The following is a 26,591-nucleotide window of genomic DNA, read 5'->3' as shown; positions in this document are numbered from 1 at the left end:
CTTGATTTGTCAAAGATGAAGAATGCATTTGAAGAAAAATAAAAATGAGGAACGAAAAGAAACTGAATTTAGCAGTCCTATGTTGCTCGTTGAACAATTTCACCTGATCACAATTAACCTTTGATTTCTCATCTCATTTCTCAGATGGCAATGAAGTCCAGTGACTGTATCAATGTAGAGTGCAATAACCTGTCAGAGTTTTTGACTGGATAAGTTCTGCGTTTGCGTATCCATTTTGGTCCTTATTAGTATAGCACAAAATATAGACAAGAAATAAACATCTTCTATAATGCGGTTAGCTCTATGAAATTTGTATTTATCTTTCTGGTCGTAGATAGAAGTGCTGTGTAATGAGGGCTGCAAGGAACAAGGAATCACCCTGTCTGTAGTTACAAGTGGTACTGTGACTCAGGCCTGAGCTCTATTTTCTGGAAAGCAGGAGCTCCTAAGTGCCTGCAGGCCCAGACTGTGCAGCGCTGCAAGGTTTAGTGCACATAGGCATCTGGAATAAAATTACACCAATAAAAAAGCAAGCACTAACTTTGGTCAGTCCCCTTAGTTACATGGGGAGAAAATCTTGCGGTGGAAGTCGTTTCATGTGTTTTAGACACTTCACAAGATGCTTGTGAAGGCTTTTTTGATTTCTCGTGTTTGACTTTTACTATAGATTTCTGCTTTCAGGATCAATTATTTCTTCTTTGTCTGCAGCCTCTCTTTGACAGGTTTATTCTTCTAACCAGCTGTGTCAGGCTTCAGAGCTGCTGTCCTGCGGTACAGAAGCTTGACAGTCATTCAATTTATATCTTTTACAGCTATGCTCATGAGATTCAAGTGTAGGGTCAAAGCCAAAGCGTTCTTTAATTTTTTCTAGTATTGCTGCCAGCCAATATTTAACTAGAAACAGTCTCCAAGAGTATGAGTGTGCTAATTGTGCACAAGGCTGAAGCAGGAGCCTTATAACTTAAACTCACCATCTTTTTCACATCCCCTGCTGCTATAGCTCCTCATTCCTGTACATCCCTAGCTCTTTGCAGCTGCTCTCCTGTAGGCCCACAGCAGTGCACAGTACTGTTCTTTGATGCTAGTTTGCGTCCTGGTACATAAGCCTAATTGATAAATGACTTTGTCTCTATTGTGTGGTCTGCCTCTCAAATAATCTCTTTTTATCATCAATGGGAAGAGTTGTCTTCACAGTTTTCCCCAGTAACATCTAACAAAATTCCTCCTTAAAGAAAAGCAGCCTCGTTCTCCAACAGCAATGAAATCTGAAGTTCTAGAGACACCAACAAAGAAGGCTCTTGGAAGCAAATCCATACAAGTACTGATGCCATGGAGGGGCCAGCAGGTGAGAAAAGGTGCCCTGTACGCCATGCACGTGAGCCAGCAGCCACAAGGTCTGTAGTCTTGCCAGTAGTATAGGAGTGCTGACTTTCCTGTCCCTCACCTGAGACAGACATGTCATTTTTACATCTGTGCCTCAGTGATGCTTCAAAGGCCTTGTGAACACGCAAAATAAAATCCATTTCAGATCTGGAGATTTGCTTTTCTCTTTTCTTCAGATACTCTGGGGCCAATTTTCTCTGAGATTCCTTAAGTGGTAACCAGGAAGGTTTAATTTTAGCCCTATTAAGTGAAATAAATGGGATGGAAGTTGGATTATTTGAGCAAGAATTTTGATCCAGTGAAGTCAAACTTGAAGAAAACAGTCCTGTCATATATTTTTTTATTATTTTTTTTTAACTTAGATGAAAAGGTAGTGGAAGTTAGGGAAAATTGTTACTGGCCTAAAATTCAGTCCTGATCTCTATAGGGACACTGCATTATAGACAGATGTCTTGAGATTTGCTCTCCATTATAAAATAATGCAATAAAATAACACTGAAAATGGAACAGAAAATGAAAAGATGCGTAAGGAAAAAGGTTCTTCTTGTTTAAAAGCTTGTACTTACGTCTCTAATTCAGAGTATGAATTCTTATACCTCTTGTAAGATGAGGTGTAAAATATTTGAAGTGTGTGTGCTGTGAGATTGGACTGTGCGTTGTGTTTCACAACTGATAAAGTATTGTTCCTAAATAAATCTTGCAGTTCTAGCTGCAGTGACACAAATAATAGAACGTGAAGGTGTGAAAGAAAATGGCCAATTTGAGTGATATGAAAAGGAGCTATGCTTCATTTGGTCTTAGAAAATAAGTCACAGTGCAGATATGATTGCCTTTCCTGAACGGTTGTGTGGGATTACTGCTGTATAGAGCACCCCCGCTTACATTTTGCAGCGGCTCAGTGATTTGTGTATGTTGTGCACTGTATTTTTCAGATTTCACAAACACGTTAAGATAATGGCTCTGTAAAATTCCGAATCTCAGAACTTTATAGCTTGTTTTGTCATCAGGTTCTGATCTGTCCTCAAATTAGGTGTTCATACGTGGCAGAACCAAGCAGAACACTGATCCTGACAAAGACCACAGCTCACAGATGCAGCTGTCATTTTATTTTTGTCTTCAGTGGTCTATTTTTAAATGCTATGCTTCCAGCACCAAGCACTCAGGAAAAATTCATTCTTATATCTTTGAAAAATAGTATCAGCCTGTTACAACTTCTGATCCTCTAATAACCTCTTGAGCTTTTACTCTATGATGCTGTTTGCACTTCAAGATTATTTTCAACCTTTAGCTTAATGAAAGAAAAATTATACTTGTTTCTTTATAGCAAATATGTAAGTGGTCAAAAGGTCAAAAATTACATTTACAGACAAAACGTAGCCTGACTTCACAAGAAAGTCGGACGGACCAATACCATTGGCTTCTTATGTTCAAGCTGAATCTCCCTAATGCCTGTGTGCTTGTAATCTCTGTGCGATTACTTTATTACTTAGAACACATGTTTTGAAGTGGCAGTCAAAAGGATGAGGGCTTGGGGTTAAAAGCATTTCAGACGTAATAATTCTTAATCAAAATCTAATTTAGAATAAAATGGCACCTGGATTCAGCAAAGCACTATGACTCTCTTTCAGGCAGTACAGCAACCTTTCTTGACAGTGATTTATGTTCTTTTTTGTTCACCATGCCCAAGTATATTATCTAGGCTGACACGTATATGTACGTATATCAAGTGAGTTCTCAGCACCTGGTACAATTCTCATACTGAATTTATTCTTGTTGATGACTCTGAATATCAGTAGAAAACGAAGTGTGCAGCTCCTTGACACATATCAGCTAGATGTAGCATGACACGACTTGGGCACAAGCTGGGTGTATGTTTAGACACTGTGGCAGACGTAATTAAGAGTGGAATTTGACTGTCATCTGCCCTTCTGGTTCTTCTTGCTATGAGAATCTGGCAACTGCTAATCTTACAGGTCAACAAGCAGCCACCTAACTTCCCTACTCTGACATTTCAGGGGCTATTTCTGAGTAGATGTGAAACTAGAACTCCGTGGGAAAAATGCTTCAATAGTAGACCTGACTCCTGAAATCTTCAGTGCAGAAAAATTTAGATTGTTCTGCAAAATTTATGCATACATTTTACTAAATTAAAAACATGCAACCCAATTTGAAAAATACCTAGCCTGGGTACTATGGCTGTAAGCATTACAAAAATGTCACTATATAATTTACTAGAACGTGATCAACTTCCAATAGGTTTTGAAATGTCTTGTAAAAATTAATCCAAATATAGCATTCCAGCTTGGTGTTTTCAGAGGCACCATGAAAGAAAAGATAAAGTATTTACAAATTAAATTTGGTAGAATAATGTCCATATAATCTCTACTTATCATGAATGCTATATTATATGCAGTTTATCCATAGAAGATATTTGTGCACTGGTTTGTCTTTTCCTAATATTTTTCTTGCTCTCTACCTACAATGCATACAATCATTTTTGAATGCAAGTTGAAATAATAATAATTAAAAAGATAAGAATGCAGATTTGGAGCTTAAGCTTCTAAGTGAACTCATAAAAATATGACAAGTCAAGTCTGAACCTCCAGTCACTGAAGCATTACTCTGACTTTCCTCCTCGAGATATAACACACTTTCTGACTTCAAGGAATTTGCTGAACTGGTGTGTGAGTAGGCAGATCCCATCCCTGCAACTAGGTGCACCACAAAGAGGAGAATTCACATAGATCTTGTTCTCAACCTTTTTCAGTGGAATCATCAAGTTGCTATCGTCTAATTATTACATGGAACATTTAATGTGATATGTATTATAATTAGGAATTTGACCAGGACACATTAAGGAAAAAACTTAGCATTTCATCAAGTGAATGGATCATACTTCAGAAGATGTGTGAGGTTATTTGCAGGAGTAATGCACAGAAGCGAAGAGTTCAGTCTTGATTTATGAAATGCACAAGGCACATTATAAAGCAAATTTGAAGGGCAGTATGCTAAAGTGATGAGGACATCTGGGAGAGGTTCAGTAGTGAATTAAGCAGTGGCATAAGTCATCAGCTGTTCTTTGGTGAGGCTGTATATTAGTGGGAAAGCTAAGAAATGTGCAGTGGATTTTGGTTCAGACTGAAGCAACTCAGTGCCAGCCCTACCCACACCATCAGTGTGGTTCTGGGGATATCTTTTGCCCATACACATGGTGATCACCAGTTAGTTCCTCTCCTTCCATGCTTTATGCACTGTGGCACTTCTGGAGCTGACAGTGCTGCTGAGCAGTCCAGCCCTTCCTCTTACACTGTACAGAGGGAAAAAGAAGAGTGAAAAAAAAAAGAAATAATAAGAACTAAAAAAGGACATATAAAGTTTTAGGACTGTCTGACTTTTGCAGAACCTCAGGACTCCTGTAAGAGCTCTCACACTATCTGGGAGAGAAATGGTCACTCTCCTTCAAGGCTCAAATGATGTAGGAAAACAAAGTATAGAGCCTTTCTTCACTGGTTACCAGGTTAAAACAAGTTAACAAAAAATCTACAACCTCCTTACCCCCAAGACAGCTCTGAGAAATCAGGCTGTAAATATGTTCATGCTTTTAAGTTTTGAAGATGCAAATTTCTTTAAAAGTGAAGAGGACTTCCTCCAGTAGAACAGCCTTCAAATTTCAGAAACAGAACTAAGCTGCAAGAAAGTAAAAATACAGAATTTCTTATTAGATGTACATGTATTCTCCACAGAAAAATGCATGTTACAAAGAACATATCTAAGTGAATAAATCAATTTACTTGTGATTTTAGTGCTTTGTGCTGAAACAACCTATTGTCTGAAGATTTCCTTCTTCCAAAGGATTGCAGGTTAGGAGCTAGAGAGATGTCAGAAAATACTTTTACATTTGGTTCTCTCACACTATCCACTGATCAAAAAATATCCAGCATGTCCATATTCCTCCAGTTTCTTACAACCCCGCATAAATCTGTGAGATGTGTGTATATTATCTGTGGCTGATTTCAAAACAGACGTTACTTGATGTTTCAACTTGCTGAGCTTATGCCATAAAGAGGTGGGTGAACACATTCAGAATAAATTTAGGAAATATAAAACAAATGCACTTGAAGACAGTCAGTTATGCATGACTTTGTCATCCTGTGATGGCGCTTTGGCTAGATAAAGGTTTTGTTGTCTGCAGGAGAAAAGACTAAGATGAGAAATGTGAGTTTGTACACCAGGGATTAAAAAAAGAATAGATGAGGTAATGCTTTGCAAGTGTTAGAAAAACAAAGGGACACGGGGAAATAAAAAGCTTTAGCAGCATGTTATATCTGACATTGTTGTCTTTCTCTCACCCACGCAACAGATCATTTCTTAATTCCTCCATATGTTCCCTTTGTATTTTTCATTAATTGTCATATTTTACATCATCAGTTTCATTCACCTAGATTTGCTTCTCTGCTGAAATTTTCTGATTGGTCTCTGCAGCCTTTTACTTCAACTACTTCATGGTAACTATCTTTCCCACTAAAACCTATTCCTCATATATTTTTTCTGAAGCAGTTGCATTTCTCAAGTTGGCACACACTGAAATTTAGCGGCATTCTCGTATCAGCTAATTCCCCCATATCTCTGTCATTCCCTTGTAGTAATAAGTCTTACGTTTTCTTTCCTGGGATCACTGAGACAAATGATAGTTGTGGTTAAACTTTCAGAGAGAAGCTCCAAAGCCATCACGGGCAGAACTGAGGTGCTCCTGTGAATGTCATAAGAAGCTGTCTTTTCAGGTGGATTGGTGCACACAAACGCAGAGGTAGAGGGAGGCTTTATTATTTCGTACAGGATGCAGGTCTCATGGACGTGACTGCACTGGCAACGTGCATGGTTCCAACACACATCTCACTTGTGTAGCACAAGACCAGTTGACCTGTTGATTTGATGAGTCTGTCAGCATAGGAGAGAAAAGGCTCCGTGAATTTTGATGAATAGTTTTTGTCTGAAAGCACATTTATGTGGAACCTGATCTCTTCTGTATTCATGCCCATATATTTCTGCTTTCAGTGGATTTTTAATCTGCAGTGGTATTTTTGCCAGAAATGATGTAAGCTGTTGTCTCATTCTGATTACAGTAGCCTGTAAGAAAGGTACTTCCTTTCCAAAGAATATGTTTCAACTCTTGAAGTTCAACACTGCAAGTATAATTGGTTGACAAATGGATTTCTTGGTTTTCAGCTGTAAATGTACCTATAAGAAACCAGCACTTTCAAGGAGAAAAACTGCATGACCTTAGGCCCCTTTGTCACTGCACAGGTACCCTTCTCTTGCTTTCTAGGCTCAATAAGTCTCTTTTGAAGGCTTTGGCGATTGAATTTCCTTGGCGACCAAAGCAAAAGTGGAAATGTGAAGGAAGGATGTTAATTTCAAGATGCTTAACCACATATATTTATAAACTGCATATCTGATCAAATAGCTCATCTTGCTCCTCAGGAGCTTCTTGTTAGCAGTGGTTCTTGTATTCTGCTGTTCCCGTGGTTCAACTTTAGGGAGCTTTTCTATTTTATTTAGAAGAACATTACTTCGTGATCAGTTACAGGTTTCAATGTAATGTACAGTACTGTACATTTACATAGACCATTCCTCACAAAAGATTTCTGAATCTTAAGAAGGGCATGCTCATTTTATCATATGATGGGGTTTATTGTGTCATGTACTTGTCAGAGGATAAATGACTTAGTAATGATAATTCTCTGATTGAAAGGTCAAAACTCTCACAGATATAAGAGGCCACGATCCTCAGTGCTGTCTCATCTATTGAGCCTGATGTTATTACTTTTCTGAACAAAATGAGCTGCAACATTACCTCACCTTACTACAAATTTTGTCCTGCTTCTGCTACTGCCTGTGCAGGTAGGTGAGGAGAGGCAAACTGCTGAGCATCTGCAGAGCTGCTTGTCTAAGGACTTCAAGAGGACTTGAAACTTAGTGCTCTTACAGCCATAATGTTGGTTGCTTGGGTGGTTGAGTTACCTCCTCTAAAGTGGGCAGCAGAAGTCTTTAACAAGCAGAAACATCTCTCCCGTGGGCATGAAAAGAAAGGAGAAGTACTTGCAAATACCTGCAGATACAAAAGCAACCCTCCTTACTGACGAGTTGCTTTTCTAGCTCCCTGTATATCAGCATGCATTCATAGTGGTTTGCCAGTAGGCTTTTAGCCACACACTGTTCTGTTAGGAAAGGCTCTGGGATTTATAATTTTGAATTTTTATTTTCTAAGCAATTATTCAAAGTTGGGACAGATTTCTATTATTTATTTGCTTCCCTTCTTGAGAGGGAAGTGAGAAGAGGCTGGCAAACACTAAGCAGGTGTAAGAACCTGTAAACGGTGCTTTTCCAGCCAATAAAAGTTGTTTTAAAAATATTAAATCTCATGAAAAGAGAAAGTATCATTATCTTATCCTGTGCTTCATCATTCTGCATTTGCAGAGCCCTTGATAAATTAACAGAACAGTTACTCAGAAAAAAAAAAAAAAAAAAAAAGAAAAAAAACCCACATTAATTTTTGGATTGGATTTGTGATTATTGTGCAAACATAGCTTCCATATTCTATGCAGAAATCACATTTCAAAGTCCAAAAGCTAGTAATAATCCTGCTCAGGAGCTATTCTGAGTTAATATTTTACTAGAAAGAATTGAGTATTCATTAATAACTCATGGATTCTTGTTAGGATTCTTATTATTATAACACGTAATTTGCTTGAACTGACTACGTCTTTCTCAAAATAGTTTTAATTACAGAAATGAATGAAAAAAAAAAGTGTAGTGAAGATGCTTACACAACAGTACAGCCATTTTCCAACTGGAAATTTATTCTCAACAGAGGGTATTTACCAGTCTGCAAAGAACTAACATATGAGGCTTTTGCACCATTTAAAACTTGACTTAACCTGTCTGCAAAGGCTTTGATATACATGCTATTTCTTCTTGGCTTCTGCACTATCAATTACCCCGTTATAGCTGTGGAAAGAAAAAAAGACCAGCTCACTCCACTGAAGGTGTATTTTGGAGGAATTCTGTGGGTCAGAATAAAAACGTGGCCCAAAATATTTACTTCTCCCTACTGAGATTGTAATATTTATCTTTTCCTCACGGTGGTGTGGGTAGTACTGCTGCAAATTATTTTGGCCTGCCTCGTGTTCCACTTTTTTGTTATCATTCTGCCCGAGTTTGTTCTGGTAGCTCTTCTTGTCTTTATAAATCAGCAGATGTGACATTCTTCCAAATTCTGATTCAAAGTAAGGGCTATAGCTAACCAGAAGATGAAGACTTGAGAAACACCCTACCAGGAACTGAAAACCAATACTTTGCTCCTACTTGATGAGCTGGCTGATTGCAAGCCTCGCCTCTTCCTTGAGTCTCACTAACTTAAATGAACAGAGTAAAAATGTAGCCCAGAAACAGCTCAGAAAGTGGAGATGCTCTGATTAGACATGATAAAGAAAGGAGGCATCCTCAATATGGAGAAAATGACAGTACCAAGCTGACTGACCCTGTGGAGTGAGGCACTTGCAGAGAGATTAATTCGTTAGTATCAAGTGCAAAATCATATACTTAGGAATAACAGGATATTCAGCTACAAGTTAATTGTTTCTGCTCTTAATAGCTATGGAAAAGCTTATAAAAGAAATGCTAGGTTGGTAGCAGAATGCAGAGATTTTCCAGACAGTGCTCTGTGACTTTGAGGGGCTGTTTAAAACTTTTTTTGCATTTCTGACACTAGAAAACTCTGAAGTGGTGTGCAGCTGTTAGACCTGAAGCTCCTCAGAGCTGATACTGTGCTTAGATTTTGCACTAAGTAAGCATTTAGAAACAACACCATAAATAAAATAAATTGGAACATCAGTCACAGCCTCCAAGGTAAAGTAAGTTGAAGGTGCAAATTATATCAATAATAAGCGTGCCGACTTATTGATGTTATATTAGATATATGTGTAAATTTATATATGTGTGTGTGTATACAAACAGCCATTTCCATCTGTACCTGATGCTGTTTTAGTCTGTTTCCATCCTGTCATGTCTTATTTATTTGATTTTTTATGCTACAGCATTGTACTGTTAAATATTGAAAAGTTTCTGATTTAAACCTGACTGTGATTTGAGTTGTAAATACTTCTTATAGACCTATCAGCTTAAATTTAATGTTAGGCTGGCTTTATTTATTTTTATTGTTTTAATTTTGTTGCAAGACCAAGAAAGGATATACTTAGTTCATTAACAATAAATGAGAAAATAGTGCAGCTACGCTGTCAAGGAAATGAAAGAGCATAGAAAATATATCCAAAGCTATTTAATTAATGTCTTTACTCTGCATTGTCCTACTTTTTATTCTGCATTCATATTTAAAACACAGAAAACAGTTTCAATAGACAAAGAATAATTAGCTTGCTTGCTTTCAATTAAATAAATATATTTCTAGAACACACACAAAAATTCCATTACGTTTTAAATAAAATCCAGTGGTACCCTCTGGTTTTGTAATCTATGAATATATGAGTATTGTGGCAGGATGTATATCCCTAGTTCTTTATTGTTAGAGCGTAGGTGTTAAAGCTGCTTACTAGGTTGCATAAAGAAGGGTGCTGTAATGGAGCCTTTGCTGAACCAGCACAGTTGTGCTTTGGCTCCTCTTCGTACGGCTTCAGCAGAGAAACTTCAACCTGGTGAGGCATCCAGAGGGAGGATAACACACCCCACTCCTTCCCTTCCTTGCTCAAAAATTCCTCCTGTAGCCACAGAGCTCACACTGGTGCAGGAAGAAGGTGCCACCTCCACCAGTCAGAGGGTACACAGCTTCCAGGGCTCAGCTCCAAGTTTCTCCACAGACAAAAAGAAACAAAGCCAGATTTGCATTTTACTTGTTTTGATTCAACTACTTTAAAATAATCTCAGGTAGCTTTTTTATTTTCTTGAAAGCTGCTTTGTACAGACTAGCCATGGGTATTTGTCAGATTCTTTGTTTTCTCATCATATTCCCCACTGGCCTCCTCAGAAGCTGGTTAAATTATGGGGATTATTCAGAGCTGCACTGGATAATAAAATGGTCTATTGATTAGTAGAGTTCTAATTGTCTCTTAGCATGAAAGAGAAGTAAGAAGATTTTATAGTAAACAATGAAGAAAACAAATAGGGTGTTTCCAACATACATAGGGTTATGCTTCCCCAAGGGTGGCCTTGTACCATTGAGTATAGTAATTTCCAGTTTATCAAGAGCTTTACAACAGTGACTTGCACAGACTCCATGAAAGATACAGCCAAATGTATAACTCCTTTTTTTTTTTCTTGTAACATTCTGCACATACACTGGAAGAATAACATCATGATGAGCAATACGTTTTTGATTGTTCATGTCTTGCAGATACAAAATTGGTATGTACCAATTGAACCTGAATAGTGTGTTTCAGTATGAAAAATGGTGAACTTCACTAGGTACTGTAACACCTGCACTCCTATCTCATGCCCTGATACTGGTTCAATGTATCAAACTGCCTCTGTTCTTTCTTAAAAAAAGAAAAAAGAATAATATGTACTCTGCATTCAAACTAGTTTCTCTAACAGACGTTTCTCTTGAGGATGTGTAGGGAGATGTTAAGGAAGCAGGCTTTCAGGTGTTGCCTAGGAGAGCAGTGCTGGCATCCTCTCCTCCTTCCTACAGCTGAGCACCAAGGTGATGGTAGTAGCACTTCCAGACAAAGCTGTGTTCTCACTTGTGCCTGTAGGTGACTATGCTTCCCAAACAGGTACGAAGTGGAGACCAGACTCCAGGATGCTTTAAAAATAAGGACCTGGCAGATCTGCTGCTGGTTTCAGTAGGACTAGAGATTCTCAATGGCCCCTTAATGCATCCTCCATGGTCCAGAGAAGCCTTCCTAAGAATTTCTATATGCTGTGCAATCCACTTCTGTCTTTTTTTTTCCTGGCTTCTTTTATAAAATGCTGTGAACTTCAAGCAAAGCCAACCAACACTGCCTAACAACCGCTCTGCATAGTTCCTGCCCATGGCAAAACAGCTGAGCCAAAGCAGTAATTTAATTAAAGTGTAAAAATCCTCTTAATTCTCACAAAATATTTAAATTTCCTTTTGTTGCAACTCTTTTGTTTTGTTAAGTTTTACTAGCATTGTCCAAGTACCAAAGGCTAAGTTTCCTGTTCTGTTATCCACTTCTAGGGAATGGGTTTCTCACTTGGAAATTAAGCATTTCCAACTGATTTTTAATTTTACCCGTGGGCTGATTTGACTGGGGTGCATTCTCTCTTTGTTTGCTTGCTTTTCTTCCATGGTGAAACCCTCTCCTTTTAAGCCTGGCTGCCGGCAGTTCAGTGCCTTATAGACGCAAGCAGCTCTGTCAGCCCATCCGTCTGCTCCATCTCCTGTCACCCGCAGGTTGGTGTCAGAGCAAGATGTCTCTGCTAAATGCGAATTCCTTCATTAGTTCTGTGCTCTTTCTCCAGGGCTGTAATTAAAGCCCTTCTGATAACGAGCACACAACAGCACCCATCAATTAGCTCTTTCTTTGAAGGGTTTCTCTCTCGGTGCTCCCATCCCTGTCAGCTTACGGGTGGCTCAGTTACTTGCAGCTCTTCAGCCTGGATCCGTGTTCCACGTCACTCATCCTCCCCACAGAGACCCAGATGCCCAACTCGTGGAAGTCCTTAGCATTGCCAGGGCCATGGGATAACCACTATCTTCAGATGTGGGTGAGCAGCTAACGTTACACGGCGTGAACACTTGTAAACATCTGTGTATATTCTGCAACTGCTTTATTTTTCTGAAGAGCACAGAAAAGAAATGGGGCCCCAGCTCTGCTGTTTACCTGACAGAACAGTCAAAACAGGCTCCTGATTAAAGAGGAGGCAGCAGACACCCAGTCTCAAGTGGGCTTCTCTGCATTAAAGGATAATGGCAGCGTTTACTAACAGCCAAAGAAATTATTTATTAGGATATGAAACCGTTAATTTAGGAGGAAGGTTTCACATTCAAATATTTTTTTTTCCTATACTCCCACGCTGTAAAATGCAGCAAGGCCAAAAATTAACGCATTTGTACATCTATTTCTGAGTGACGTGGGCGGCTCTGAAACGGTACGATTTTAAAACTGAGCAAATGATATACTCATAGCAGTCTTCTTTGAACCAGGAAGGTTTTAGAAACCTGAAGATCCAAATCAGTCAAACCAAGTGTATTACATTCACTGCTCTGTTAGTTTTAAACAGTTTTATAAACGTGGAAGTGAAACAGGAATTCCCCAGTTCCTTGATGCCGCTCTGATAGAGCGGGGCAAAGTCATACTTGGAGCAAATACACTGGAACATTAAGCCTTTGCTTTCCTTACCACTCCCCTAACAGCTGCTATCTGGTATCATACAGAACAATTGCATCCTCCCATATACATTTTGATGCATGCAGTTGCTCCTGCTATTCATGTAGGAGGTCTATGCAAGGGAGTAAAGTCTGTATTGTCTTGCACTCTGCTACAGCTGATAGAAGTCAGAGATTTTAAGTAAGGAGAGAAACACTCTGAATCAACTCATTTGTGAAATGCAATATAATATTAAAACATTTCAGTTTATTAGTTTATTTACTTCTACACACAGGTGTGCTCTATGTACTCTGAAGGAAAGAGCACAAAGACTTCCTTTTTTTTTACTGTTTACTGGAAAATAAAAGATGACTGTGGAAAACCGCAGAATACAGTCACAGGGAAAGGCCTAGGAATCCCCCACCGAGAAGAAAAAGCTAAGCTTTTTTAGGACTCCTTGACCTGTACAGAGGTGCAGAAATCAAGGATTTCTGAGGATGTCTTCTTGAGTCTTTGAGACAATGGACAGCCAGGTGCAATTTAAAGCAGCCTTAATACTTCTTGGATTGCTTGAGGGGTAACCTCAGCCCTGTCCTCACTTCATGCTCACCCTGAATTACGGGACAGCTGCATGTCATGCCTGGCGTCTTTGTGTAAATACAGAATGAAATAGACCTTTGCAAATAATTAGATGTTGTCATTCCAGATTAGTTTTAATTAACAAAGTGAAGCTATGATTCTACAAAATTTCAGTGTGCTGCTCTGAGGCCGTCTCAAATGAGGTTTGGTTTTTTTTCCACTGGAGGATATCTTACACTACTTCTTTACATCTGCTTTTGTAGATAGGATCCAGGAGCAAAACTGCTTATTCTTCATCTACAATTGTTCTGCTTTAAACATGGTTACAGCGATGTGTAATTTTGCCTTTGCAAAAATGCTATTTTGCAGTTGTTTCTTTTTAATCACGCTCAAAAAGTTTTCAGTGCAAACAGCTCACTTCTTCCCCCTCTCTAATTGTGTATTTGTAAACATAAAATCTGCCCCTCCTCCCCAGAAAAATGCATTAAGGATTTACGACTACACCAGATAGGTGTGAGCAATCAGACACTGTTAATATTTGCAGGGGCAAGAAATGTTATTTATGGAGACTAATGAGACAAAATAAACATGTCCTATATAATTAGCATAATAGCTGCATATCATCCAGTCTTCCCTGTGTATTATTATGACTATGTTGATGAACCAGGTGATCTGAAAGAGTTGAAAGAAAGATAAGGAATAAAAAGTAGGTAGTAATAAGAAATAGGGAATGAAAAATATATGTATGCCTCAGAAATGAGTACTTTCATTTGTTTCTTGGCAGTTGAGGCTTTGGGGCTAAAGTTGAGTGGCAGCTGTTAGTTACAAACAGGTAGGACTGATGTCAAGTGTGGTTTCTTTAAAGGGTATTTTTTTTTGCACGTTTTTTTTAGCTTCTGTTTACTTAAAGAAGAATGTTGACCTTTCCAGTGGGCAAAGGCAGATCCCTTAAGGATTTCCATCACCATTGAGCTTGTTTCCAAAGACCTGTGGGAGCAGGGGTATCCACAGGCCAACCCAATAGGTGCAGTTTGGCAGACAGCAAGATGGGGTAGTTTAGGCCTCTGGGAATGAGATTACAGGCTTCCTGTCAGAAAGGGTAATTTTGTCACGGGCACGGAGCACACTAGATGTTACACTGATGACAAATATCAGTGTCAACACTTCGTGTTTCTCAGAATTTGGTAGTTTAGCAGAGTAGAGTCTTGCAAAAGTCTCCAGAGGGAAAGCAAAGATATCACGCTGACAGTATCCCAAACACTGTCCCAGCTCTTTTGTGACAGAGCAAGATGACTTCCTTAATCCCTGTCTACTCTGAGTAAAATTGCTTTGTGTATGAGTAATTCTGAAATAAAACCCCCCAGCAGACTGCAAATCCACACGTGCCTCAAACTTGTCAAACATATTTCCTATGGAGCACGTGGGGACTTGAAAGTGGCTGGACCTCAGCATGGGAGAGGTGCAATTTGGCTGAAATACTGAATCCTAAGAATGCCCAGAAGTTCTTATTTAAAACTCACAGGATTTTTGCCACTAAGAGCCTTAGAAGTGTAAAGTAATATATTTTGGCCTGTGAAGTGGCTATCTAGGATTGTGTACATGGATACCTGTGTATGGAAATACTGATTAAGTCATACATTTTGGTTTTTTAACTACTCAGATTTTGTCTGTTCATTGAGAAAAATAATTATATATTAAAAAAACCTCACTCCCACCTGTAGCTGCTTCATTTGTGCCTGCCCTTAAGCTGAGGGGCAAGAGCTTAGGGCCTCTACCTTCAGCTGAAATGAAGGCCTACTTTTTTTTTGTTCTTAATATAATGGTATATTGCAGGAAAAAAATGGAGCTTTTTTGCTTGTGAGTAATCTCTATAAAAGATATAGTAATTTTAACTCTATGTTCTCTGCTGTAGTGAAGATTTTAATGATGCTGTGTCTGTACAGTTCTCATCCAGTTATTCTAACATATAGCATGTTTAAATTTAAATCCAGTTTCAAGTTGGGCTTCTATTCTTGGCTCTGTCTTGGATTTTATGATTTTTTTTTTCTGTGTGTGTGAAGGTTTTCCAACATAATGCTCTTACTTCATTTTGATAACAACACAGGATTGTCATTGTGGTATTTACAACAATCTTTTGTGGTATGAGATAGGCACTATATTCCTCATTCACTGTCCCTCGCTGCATTAGCATGCAGGTTTTAAAGTGATATTGTGTATGTAGTTGGGAAAATATACAGATTCAGGAAAGCTTTCAAGTACAACTTGAGAGCGTGTACTCATGCAAAATCTTTGGGTTCATCACATTCATGCATTTAAGTATCACTTTATTTAAATTTTTTTTATTATTATTATTTTTTGTATATTTGGCCTTGATTCAACAAAGCGCTCAGGAATTTGCTTCAATGTAAAGCCTCACATGTGAAGTCAGGCACGTTTTCAGCTGCATCTTCAGATTCTGTGTAAGGTCTCAAACAGCCATCCCGCCTACTGTATCTCCGTATCACACCGTACTGTGTGGCACGCGCTTCTTAACGTGCACCAGGAGAAGAAAAGCTTAGGAAAAGCTGTGTAAAAGACTGCAATGGTACTTTCCATGCAGTGCCCTTGCAGTTCGCCCTGATGGTTGCCAGGATCACGGTCGAGAGCCAGGTTTTGCACCAATGCAGCTAAGCAGACCTAGTGGGCAGCACAGAATGCCTCCCTGCAAGTCAGGAAGTTACACTCTGAGGAACCTCGCCATATCCAACCCACGCCTGGGACAAGCAACATGCTCAATAATGTAGTAAGCCTGTGACAAAATGGCACCAGTCCAAAAGCAGCCAAAGCCGCTCGGCTCCTCCTGACAGACCACTGGTCAAACAGGGAGCTCCAAAGTGTGCTGAAGCTGCAAGGATTTGATAAGAACACGATGGGCTCTTTAGCTGGGATGACATTGAGGACCCTTCCCTCCAGATTTTAGGAGCCTCTCCACACACGTTTAGGCTGCAGTTTGGAGTCAGTTCATCTCCGGGTAGACAACCTGTTTACAATTACTTGGGATGTTAAAGGTGTAGAGCGTTTATGAGTTAAACTCAACTGCAAAGCAAAACAAATATATGGATTTCACGTGGATGACACTGATATTTTTAAGCAGGGACTTAATTACTGAAGCTATAGTTTCTTGATGCCAAGCCAGCATTCACTACCTAAAGCAGCAGTAGTGTTTCTGCAGTGAATTCACTACGGAAAACAAATGCTGAGCTCCTGTAGGGCCCTGCAAGGCTCGTGTCACCGGACGTTTATGTAGGCCACTTGTAGCAGACACATCTGCTATTCCAAGCGCTTTTGTGTCAAAGACATGAGAGCAGGGGCCAGAAAAGCGGGAGGAGGGTTGAAATGGCGGCAAACTTTCCGACTGGGGGTTTTGCGTGGACGCACGAATTCAGTTCTGCGCTCGTTTGCGCATTTAACTCCCGCTCCCTGCCGCCTGAAGATGGCGGCGCTCCCCGATGCGCGCCCCCGCGCGCGGCCATTGGCTTGGCGGCAGCACGTGGCGGCGGGCACGGCTCCGCTCCTCTCCCCGCCGCCGCCGCCGCCGCCCGAGCGCCGGGCACTGATAGGCCGGGCTGATGCGCAGGCAATTTATCATCCCCGTCTCCCGCGGAGGCAGGGAGCGCGCCTGTCACCAGTATTGATTTCAGAGGATGGACTAAATTTCCTAGGATTGCCATTAAGAATTAAGGAAGGGGGAGGGGGAGGGAGTAGGGGGGGGGGAGAAGAAGAAGAAAAGGAGGGGGGGAAAAAAAAAAAAAGCAAAGAAAAAAAAAAAAAAAGCCGTAAGCACGCAGGGTAGCCAGGCAGACATGGATATGAGATGGCACTGTGAGAACTCGCAGGTAGCTTCTTCTCCTCTCCCGGCCGGTGCAGAGCGCAGGCGAACCACTGCAGCATGCAGGGATTCAGAGACCATTAGGCTGACAGCGAGCGGGGCGGGGGGCGGAGGGGGGGGGGAGAGCATTTGCACCGATTACTGAAAATGACTTTATTTTTTTTCTAACTAGAATACGTCTCCGTGGAGATTGCATGTCGTTAATATTGAGATCAAATTTCTGCACGGTATCTGTTGCAAATAGAGAGTAGATTTGAAATTGTGTTGGTACGCGGTGGTACCTGAGCATGGATGCTGCTGCTTCTCTCTTCTGCTTTGTTTGTTGCTGTTTTTTGTTGGGTTTTTCTTTTTAAACAGCAGGGATGGTTTGAGCATGTTTGCTACAAGCGAGAAGAAAGGAAAGGAGAATTAAAAAGAACCAAATAAAAGCATGAATAAAAACTGCTTCCAATAGCTGCTTTGTTGTTAATAATTAGCAATTATTGTGGCTTAAAGGATGTTTAAACCCTGAGCATGCATGCTGTTCCTTGGGCTGAGAATATGTGCGTGTGTGTGTATGTGTGTGTGTGTGTGTATTTGTTTTGCTCTGATTTGTTTCAGTGAGCATTTGCACTGCTGGAATTGCTGTGAGTTATCTGCATGCTTTGATAAGAAAAATTGCATAGCAATGAATGACTGTCTCTGACTAACCCGTATTTCATGATCCAAGTGACTTTGTTTTTTACAGGAGTTCTTTTTGATATCTGGGGGGGGGGGGGGGAGTGCGTAAATCACTGCATGTTTACATTGATGAAAGTGTGTTTTGTTTTTTTTTAATGATGGTTTGTTTGCTCGCTTTTAACACTGAAGAGCAAGGTTATGTATTAGTTGATTGATAAGTAAGAAACCTTTAAGGCATCTGATTTAAAGTAGCATCCCTTCCCAAGCTGTCTGTGAACCAAGAGGCGAGGTATGCGTAGGGGGGAGCACCGAGCTCCTCCAGGAGGGCTTTGGTCCTCATCCTCCCCGGCAGGAGTGAGAATGCCTTGGCGTGGGCACATGGGAATTGCGCTGCACCAGGTGGGATGCGTCGGGACAGCGGGCAGGGAGAGGGTGAAAAGGAGAGCTGCCAGCAGAGGGGAGGGAGGGGGGGAAGCAGAACCTTCTGGCTGTGCAGAAATGTCTCCTCTCTGCTCACTGGAAAAGGCTTTTCTGATGGCTTTCAGCGCAGTCAGAGGATGATAAAGTGAGGAAGGTGGCTGGTTCTATGGGTTGTAACAACTGTATTACGAGGATGTATGATGTGGGGCTGCTTCATCATGTTGTGTTTGTGGAAAAGTTACCTGCTGATCTGGGGCTGAGCTGTCTTTTGTTGTTGTTTTGGACCGTGGTTGTGGGGTTAGGATCAAAACTTTGTGCTTCTGATGTACTAGGTGTATTGTGCAGTCTAGTCTGTGCTTCCTAGCTGGGCTTCCTCAAAGTCCTGCCAGCAAGCCTTCTTTTTCAAATATGCATTTAAATCTCTTAATATGCAAGTCCATAAAGCAGCTCTGAAATTATTGTCCTGAGCTATGTCTTACCTGGCTTTTCTCTTTCCTAGCCCAAAATAAAACATTTGGGGTCACGTTAGCATTTTCCCTTGCCTGATAGCTCTGGCCATCTGTCATTATTTTAGGCTACTACCCAAGTGCAGGCTGAAAACTTTGTGAGTGGAGTTTGCTATTCCCAGCTCTGTTTCTAATAGTCTTCCCCATCACCTAGTCATCATATGTAATTTGACACAGCTGACAGCATCTACTTAGAAGAAGCTTAGGGCTGAGCCAGCATGGAAATTGAATTGCCTCTCGACTCCCTAATATTAATGATCCTTCCAGGTCAGCACAGGAGTAATTGCCAGGGCAACCTGAGGAATTGTCCATTAAACCTGCCTAGATGGTAGCTCACCTGTGGAGAGATGCATCCCGATGACACATGCAAAATGATTTCCATTTGCTTAATATGAGGGCTGCTGAAGTTATGAATATCTCAGAAGCCACCCTGCGGTCTCAAGTTTAATATTGAAGTGATTTTCCTGGTATTTTAGGATTGATTATGAATAAGGCTGTGCAGGTATGCTTTAGATATGACTGAAAAAAGAAATCTACAGAACAATCTGGTTCTGGTTTGTGTCTTGAAGGTACAGCAAAGGTACAGTTTGATCTGAAACCTTGTGGCGTAAAGCCGGGGAGGAAAAGTTCATGTTGTCCATGTTCTTTAGTCCTTGAGGTATCTGTGCATTTGAAATAACCCATTAGTCAGTCAAAGTTTGTATATACCCAGGCAGCCCGATTAGGTGGGCAGCTGGACCTTTAAATCCAAAATCAATATTCAAGAGGAATTCAGAAGAGACAAACAGCCTAAGGACAATGCTTAAAAACTCAACTGTGCTTTATGTCTTGAAGTAATGCTGATTTAGCAAGAAATCCCAGTCACACCGCGAGAGGGTTTATTTTGTGACCTTGTGCATTTGAGATGACATAAAAAGTTCTGGGTTGTCAGCACGGCTTTAAGGCAAGGAAGATGTGCAGGGGAGGGGCAGCCATCGCTGCTGCCATTAGGAGAGGTACCTGCATGGAGCACCAAAGAAGATGGATGCACACAAAGGACCAAAATACTGCTGCTTCTGAAGAAAGCCTCAATTTCTGTCTTGCCTAGGGAGGGGCTTGGCAGTTGGAACCTGCTGATAAGCAGGAAGTGGTTTTCATAACTTTTTGGCTGACATTTTCGGTAGCTTGAAATATTTTATCACTCCTTTTAGTTGTGTGTATTAATATGATGTTTAGTCATTTATTTGTTTCAAGCACGAGTGCTTACAAATGAAGTTGCTTTTCATGCAACTAACTGATGAGAGTCTTTGCCACACACACACACAAAAAATTACATTTATTTGGCATGTTCCAACAGCAGTAATTGCCTCTATTGTATTCTGTGGGTGTGGTTTTTTTCAATCCATGGGGCATTTTGCTCTTCTCATGAAAGCCCCTCTGAGCTGCAGATCCTGGCAGGACCTGACAAAACCATTAAAGGTTTCTCTCACAAGTGTGAATGATCACAGTATTTTGCTCTTATCATTGTGAGCATCTGAACTGGGCCTTATTTTTCACTGTAGGACTCAACAACTAGATTTAGTTATGTAGTTGCACATTTCAGTAGGGCTCATCTATTTTATTTTATTTTATTTTATTTTTTCTACCTTAAATCCCTTCTGGGTGAAATTTCAGGTAATGCTTCCAGTCTAAGTACCATGCCTAAATGAAGAAGACTGGGGGCTGGTTGGTGTTTGGTAGGATTTTGCCAAGGAATTTGAATTCTTACTCCATGCTTATACATCCAGATTGCTCTTAGCAAGAAGTCCTGCTTGGTTTTCTCTACTAATACACTAGACTACATCTAGGAGGAAAAAAGCGTATGCAAACTTAAAAATCCTATGGAAAGCTCAGTGATTAGAATGTATGCTTTGTGTGTATGCAGGCACTTTGGTCATTTGTGGGTGAATGTGTTGGTCCTGTGCATCAGTGAGGCTGGATTTCCAAAAAAGAGTGGATTTAGGGTGACATTCCTCCAATCTTAAAGTCAGTGCAGTTCTGTTCATGAACTTAAATGTGTTCAACTTGTTATCCCTGGCAGAAGTCTTGAGTAGCACAGAAGTCTGAGTATGTAAAGACATAAAAATTGATTTCTAAACCTGCCTGTCTCATAGTGGTTTGCTGCTAAAAGTATATCAGAGCTGAAGTGGGATATGAGCAAGATGGCATTTTCACCAAAATGAGTCATTTTAAGTTCCATCTCATGAACTAAATGATTGCCTGCCAGTGCATAAATGGGAAGCTTTCAGATGGTCTGAAATTCTACAAAGCATTTCTTGATACTGAAAGGTTGTAATGTGCAGGACCTTAGAACACTTTCTGGTTTGAGTCTGGCCATCTTTTTGGCCCACATCCTGAAGTGAGTAGAATAACTTATGGTATTTAGCACAGAGTAGATTGTATTTCTTGGTCACAGTATTGCTGCCTTGTTGGTTGGTTTCTCTAATGTGGTTACAAGATGGCTGCAAACAGAAACAACAAGCATAGAAAAAAAAAAGCCTAAACACTGAGTGACAAGAAGACTCAAAGTAATTGAAGTTTCTGGGTTTTGTATTTAGCTTTTCTTTCATGTAGATCTCCCACTTTTTTGTTGTTGTCTTTCTGACCTCTTTTTGGAATTTCCTTTTCAAGTCCACTCATTATGAGACCTTGGAGGCTGCACCATTACCTGTGCTGTTGTATTGTTCTGTGCTGGAGGCTGGGGGGTATACTTTGCATTTTTGTGTTGTCGTTTAGTGCTGATTTACGTTATGGCATTCCAGAGTTTTGTTGGATTTTCAGATTTGTCTATAAGATTACTTGAACTGTTAACCAAAAACAGTTACTCAGCGGGGTTCCTTTGCTCAGGAAAAGGGTGGTGAGCATCCAGGGCTGTGCATCCGTGTTGTTACCACTACCAGTTTTTATAATTTCCTCAAAGCAGAATGTGCATCTGGGGCACAGCTGCATCAAAGGAGTGAAGGATGCCTTTTGGTTTTCACCTCTTTTGCCTTGCAAGACCAACAGGTCTTTAAGAAATGCAGTGCCCACAGAGTACATAGAAAGTGAACAAATGTGCATTATTTGCGTACAGTATGTTCTGCAGCAGGAGCAAAAATGGAGTTTGCATGGCATTAGGAGCCATGTTTTTGAGCTCCTCACTCATGTTACAATTGCTTAGTAGCAAGGATATGACAGAGGACTAAAAGTCACAGTTTTACTTTGCGTTCTGCACAGATATATTCAATTCTGGCATTTAAATGTCAATAATGCACCAAAGATGGGGAAGCTGAGAAATTGAGTATGGTGGAGCTTGACAAAGAGCAAATGTCTATCAGAGAGGGGGGGGGGGGGGGAGGAGTGGAGACCCTCAGCCAAAATCACAGCGGGCTGGTGAAAATAAATAAATAAATAAACCCTCCGGTAAGTAAGCTCTACTTCTGAATGCAAATATGTTCTGTGACACTGAGCTCAACGTCAGACATGGCATCCCAGTGCATGCCAGCTTCCCAGCAGTTTGCAGAGCCAAGCTAAAAATGTAGATTGTGATTTCATCAAGGATGTCCATCTGCCCTGAACAGCCTGAGCAGCCCCAGGCCCTCTGCGTCCAAGGATCTGCCATGTCCCTCGTGAGCATCATCAGCTGATTTCAGCCCTGTCTCATCAGTGCCAGGAATAGCTCTGTTCTCCTCCTGGGCGTAAAGGGCACAGTGCTGCAGCAGCACACCTTGTTTGTCTGGGCACTTGGTCCTGAGAAATGTTGTTTGCATGCTATGATTTATATGGACTTCAGCTCAGCCTGGCAGAGCTAGAACCGTAGGATTCCCATGTTGTGTTCAGCGTGTGGTTGAAATGGTTCCTTTAATCACAGAATATCCAGGGTTGGAAGGGACCCACAAGGATCACTGAATCCAACTCCTGGCTCTACACAGCACCAACCTAATTGACTTCGTTCAGCTCTGGTTAGGAAAGGACTTTAAAGAACTGCCTCTCTGTTACTCAAATCTCTGTTTATGTTGTTCTAGATAACATTACAGACCGAAGTTTCTGCTAACTCTTGCAGCAGTCAAGGCACACAAAATGGCTAGGAGAGAATGAGTGTAATGTATTTCTTTCTGCTGGTATCTTCAGTCCTAAATTGCTGGTTGTATGATTTTTACATGGAGGCATACCTAAGAAAGACCCCACACTTTACTGTAACTTACACTGTCATCTGGCCCAGCCTTAACCAACTCCTTTGCAGCTTTACCTGTGCAGGAAATTTATATTGCTGTGTAATTCCCTTTCCTGCTGGATATACCTAGGGCATAATGTAAGTGAAATGACATCTGAAAAGGCTGTCTTTCTGACCTTTGCAAAACAGTCCTTCAAGGTTACCAGTGATTATGCATGAGGCAGGAAGGATACAGATTGACATTCAGATCTCTCTCTGGATTTGTGCAGCAGGTGGTTAAAAGGGAAATGATAACAGCCTGTAAGTCCATAAGAATGTATTTGTTGTTTTGTGTGATCTTCATTTTCTGGAACTTAATAAAACAGGCAACTGAGATAGTCAACCTTGTCTCGTAAAAGTCAGCTTGAGACAATGTCGCTTGCATCCAAACTGTAATATCCTGTCCAAGTGCCATATAGGTGATTCATCTGAACGAGGAAAGAGCAGGAGCTTTTATGAGAGTGGGATCATTCTTGCAGTGTGCATCCACTGCAGGGTGAGCGTTGGCAGCTGATCCATGGCCTTTGCTCCTTCCTTGCATTGTGCTGAGGCTGATATCACTGTCTAGTAGTCTTTCTGTTGTTCTTTTTATAGCCCAGTATCCAAGTGGCTTCACGGATTAAAGTCAATTTTTCAACTTCAGGTATTGTTGTATGTGTGAATAAAGCAACGGAAAGTAACCAGGGTAAATGATCTGAAAATGCAGTGTAGAGTGATAAATGACCACTGAAAGCCTGCTTCAACTGTAATTCATTCTGTTTCTGAGAGAAGACTCTCAGTTACTTGTGATTAGTTAGACAGGAAAATCTGAGATTACTAAATAATGTGATGAACATAAGAAATAACTTTATTCTTGGATGAACTATAAGTAGTATCAGTTGTGTATCAGGCTGGTAGTGCACGTCATTTACCTGTACTTTCACTGAGCTGTAGAGAGCAAAAAGGAAAGATGCTGCCTTAGCTGTGTTAATAACTGGAGCATGATCAGCTGAAGCTGTGAAAGCTGTTGGCTAAAACGTTCTCTCCCATTTTGATAACTAGATCTGTTCAAATGCCAGACTACAGTCTGTGTCTTTCATAGCTTGGCACGTCCAGATGGAGTCATGGGCTTCTAGGCCCTGCTTCCTTGCCACATCAGTGTGCGCCTGCTGCATAACCAGTGTTTCTAGCTGCAGTTCCCTCCTCCATCACTCACATCTCACTCCTTGTTCATTTATGGATGTGCCACCAAATCAATGGATTCTCTGCTTTAGCTGAATCTGAGCATTCAAGTAAGAATTATGTGAAAAGTATTAAGCACATTATTCTGACATTTTGAAGCAAGTTTCACCTACACGTCTGTGTCACCATTTAACAGACACAGTTCATGTGAGCTTTGCAAATTGTCTTATACTAAAACGTTAGCACAGGTATTTTCACATATTAAAAATAATTCTCCTGTGTTGTGAATATTCTCTATCGGGCTTGTCCTCCAGTACCAGTTTCCCAGTAAAACATCTACCTAAGAAAGAGCATCAGGGCTGGCAAATAAATTGTGTGTTCAGGTGAAATTAGCCTCTAAAAACTAAATACGTTAGAAAATGTGTCATCGTGCTGTTTGTTGCATTTTTCAGATGCTATTTGAGTTTACATTCAGCATTTTGCATGTTATTGTATCCCCTCAAATGCAGCAACAGCTAAGTAAAGGTGTTTCTTTGAGTTTGGATAGACTTCCAGTAGAAGTTTATTAATTTGGAGGAGGCCTTTGTTCCTCCTGTATATGTTTCTGCATGGATATAAGCCTTTGTGTTCCGCCGAAGATGGGGACTGTGAGAGGTGCACTGAAGGGTGGTCCTACAAGTTAAAACCACTGCCAAGAATGGTCCTGAGATTGTGACGACCAGTGAGGTCAGCAATAAAAAGAGAATGTAGTTTTTATATATGCTATATAGAGAGAATGCATAAATATATAAATATACTCACATATACATAGCTTGTAAATTGATATACCTAACAGAAATGTTAACAGTGGCATGAGCCTCTGGATCTGATTTCCCTTTGGAGCTGTTCTGGTGCTGAAATACTATAAAGGATGCTTAGGTCAGTAGGCACACTCAGTCTGCAGAAAAGAGGAATTTCAGTGGTGAGCACTGCTGCAGCAGACACACAGAGATGGCATCAGCAGGCAAACTACTGACTCTTCATGCTAGTGGCCTGGTTTCAGGCTCTATACGTGGTGTGCGTGCCCAGTCTAAGGTGTCTCTGTTTGACAGAGCTGGCCAGGTCTGAATGCTGAACAAAGCACTGGCATCTTTCCATGGATCTTTTTGTTTGGTTGTCACTGCATAGCAGGTGGCTGACGGAGGACCAGATATATTTTAAGAGTTGGGATTGTAGTATTTATCAGGGAAGATGTACTTACTTTCTGTCTCACTGCAGCTATCAGATCAGGGGAGAGAGAATCGTGCTCTCCTTACCATCACTGCCATGCCAATGAAATCCTCAAAAGTCTCAATAACTGTCTGTGCTGCTCTTGGTAGTCCATTTGGAGAAATGTGGGGTTGCCTTTTTGTTTATTTGTTTTTGTGGATTTTGGGTATTTTTTAATCACTTTAGTGAAGTGTTACACTCAGTTCTCAGAACCAATGCTCCTGAAATTGTTGCCTGTTACTTCCTATGGACTGGAAATTCAGCTGGGCATCATTGCATCTGTCCCTACTATCTACCCACTCTGAACACCAGGGCTGCACTTGGAGGTGGTAGCTCACATGCATCAGCCCCACTTGGAGCTAGATGCGTGCAAAGGGCACATGAACTTGCCTTTTAGTATATATATTTAAGCAAAATGGACAATATGCCATAACCATACATATGCCACCAGGATCTTGCTAATTTACCTGCCTTGATTCCTTCCTTAACACCGTGGCTGGGAAGTAGGCAGTCCTCCCAAGGTCACACACTGGTTTGCTTTAATGTTCTGAAAACTGCTGAAGGGTTGTTGAGAACAGTGAAATGAAGTCTCAGAAAGGATTCATCCCTCAGCAGGTACTTTGAATCCTGCACACAGCCATGGGCTACAGCTATGGAAGGCAAAGATAGTCATAAATTAGCCTTGTGGGGACAGCTCCTTGGCAGATTCTCCTTCAAAGTGAGACCCTTTACTGTGGTATGTGTGTGCATATTTCCATGCTAAGTCAAGAACAGTGAATAGTTGGTTTCCAATATTCAGGCAGAATTGTAGAAGTACTTGATATGCAACCTTTCATTTTTTCGGCAGTGGTTCAGCTGTAGAGGACAGCTTATATATTTGAGAACGATCATTGAGGTGATATGAAGGGAAAAAGCATTGTATTTAAATAATCTGAGTTTAGGCAGAATATCTTCTTTGGACAGATGTGCTGCCCCTAACTTCTCAGTTGATATTATCTTCAGAAGCCTTCCACAGAATTGACTATTAAACACAAATTAACCTCTTGTAGGTAATGGAGAAGAAAAAACAATAAATTGAAGAAAGTGAAAATATTTCTTATTCAAGCCAGTGGTTAGGAAACCATTCTTGGATACTTCTGTAGCCCCTTTTAAAAACTAGGGATAGCAGTATCTTAACCTTCTAGAATGGCAACAAACAAACACCAAAA

General features: G+C 40.6%; 1 protein-coding gene across 23 annotated transcripts in view; it reads left to right on the top strand.

Moving 5' to 3' along the window:
* Positions 1-26,591, top strand: part of NRXN1 (neurexin 1) — a 625,130-nt gene that overhangs the window by 559,702 nt on the left and 38,837 nt on the right. Inside the window, exons 1-2 of one of the 23 annotated variants that reach the window (XM_065739662.1) lie at positions 17,108-17,185; positions 18,105-18,237. The exons of 19 other annotated variants lie outside the window; for them this stretch is intronic. In XM_065739662.1, coding sequence (XP_065595734.1) covers positions 18,130-18,237 — 108 coding nt within the window. In that variant the 5' untranslated portion in view covers positions 17,108-17,185; positions 18,105-18,129. Of the gene's footprint in view, positions 1-17,095; positions 17,186-17,299; positions 17,406-18,104; positions 18,238-26,591 lie in introns of those variants that run through there. 3 more of the 23 variants (XM_065739663.1, XM_065739665.1, XM_065739664.1) reach the window with 3 other exon arrangements.

This window comes from Cyrtonyx montezumae, unplaced genomic scaffold (genome assembly GCF_038088225.1).
Source record: "Cyrtonyx montezumae isolate F1298 unplaced genomic scaffold, pur_monq_1.0 scaffold_24, whole genome shotgun sequence".
Taxonomy (NCBI): domain Eukaryota; kingdom Metazoa; phylum Chordata; class Aves; order Galliformes; family Odontophoridae; genus Cyrtonyx; species Cyrtonyx montezumae.
The sequence above is the reverse complement of the archived record's forward strand: the minus strand, read 5'-3'. Positions and strand labels throughout refer to the sequence as shown.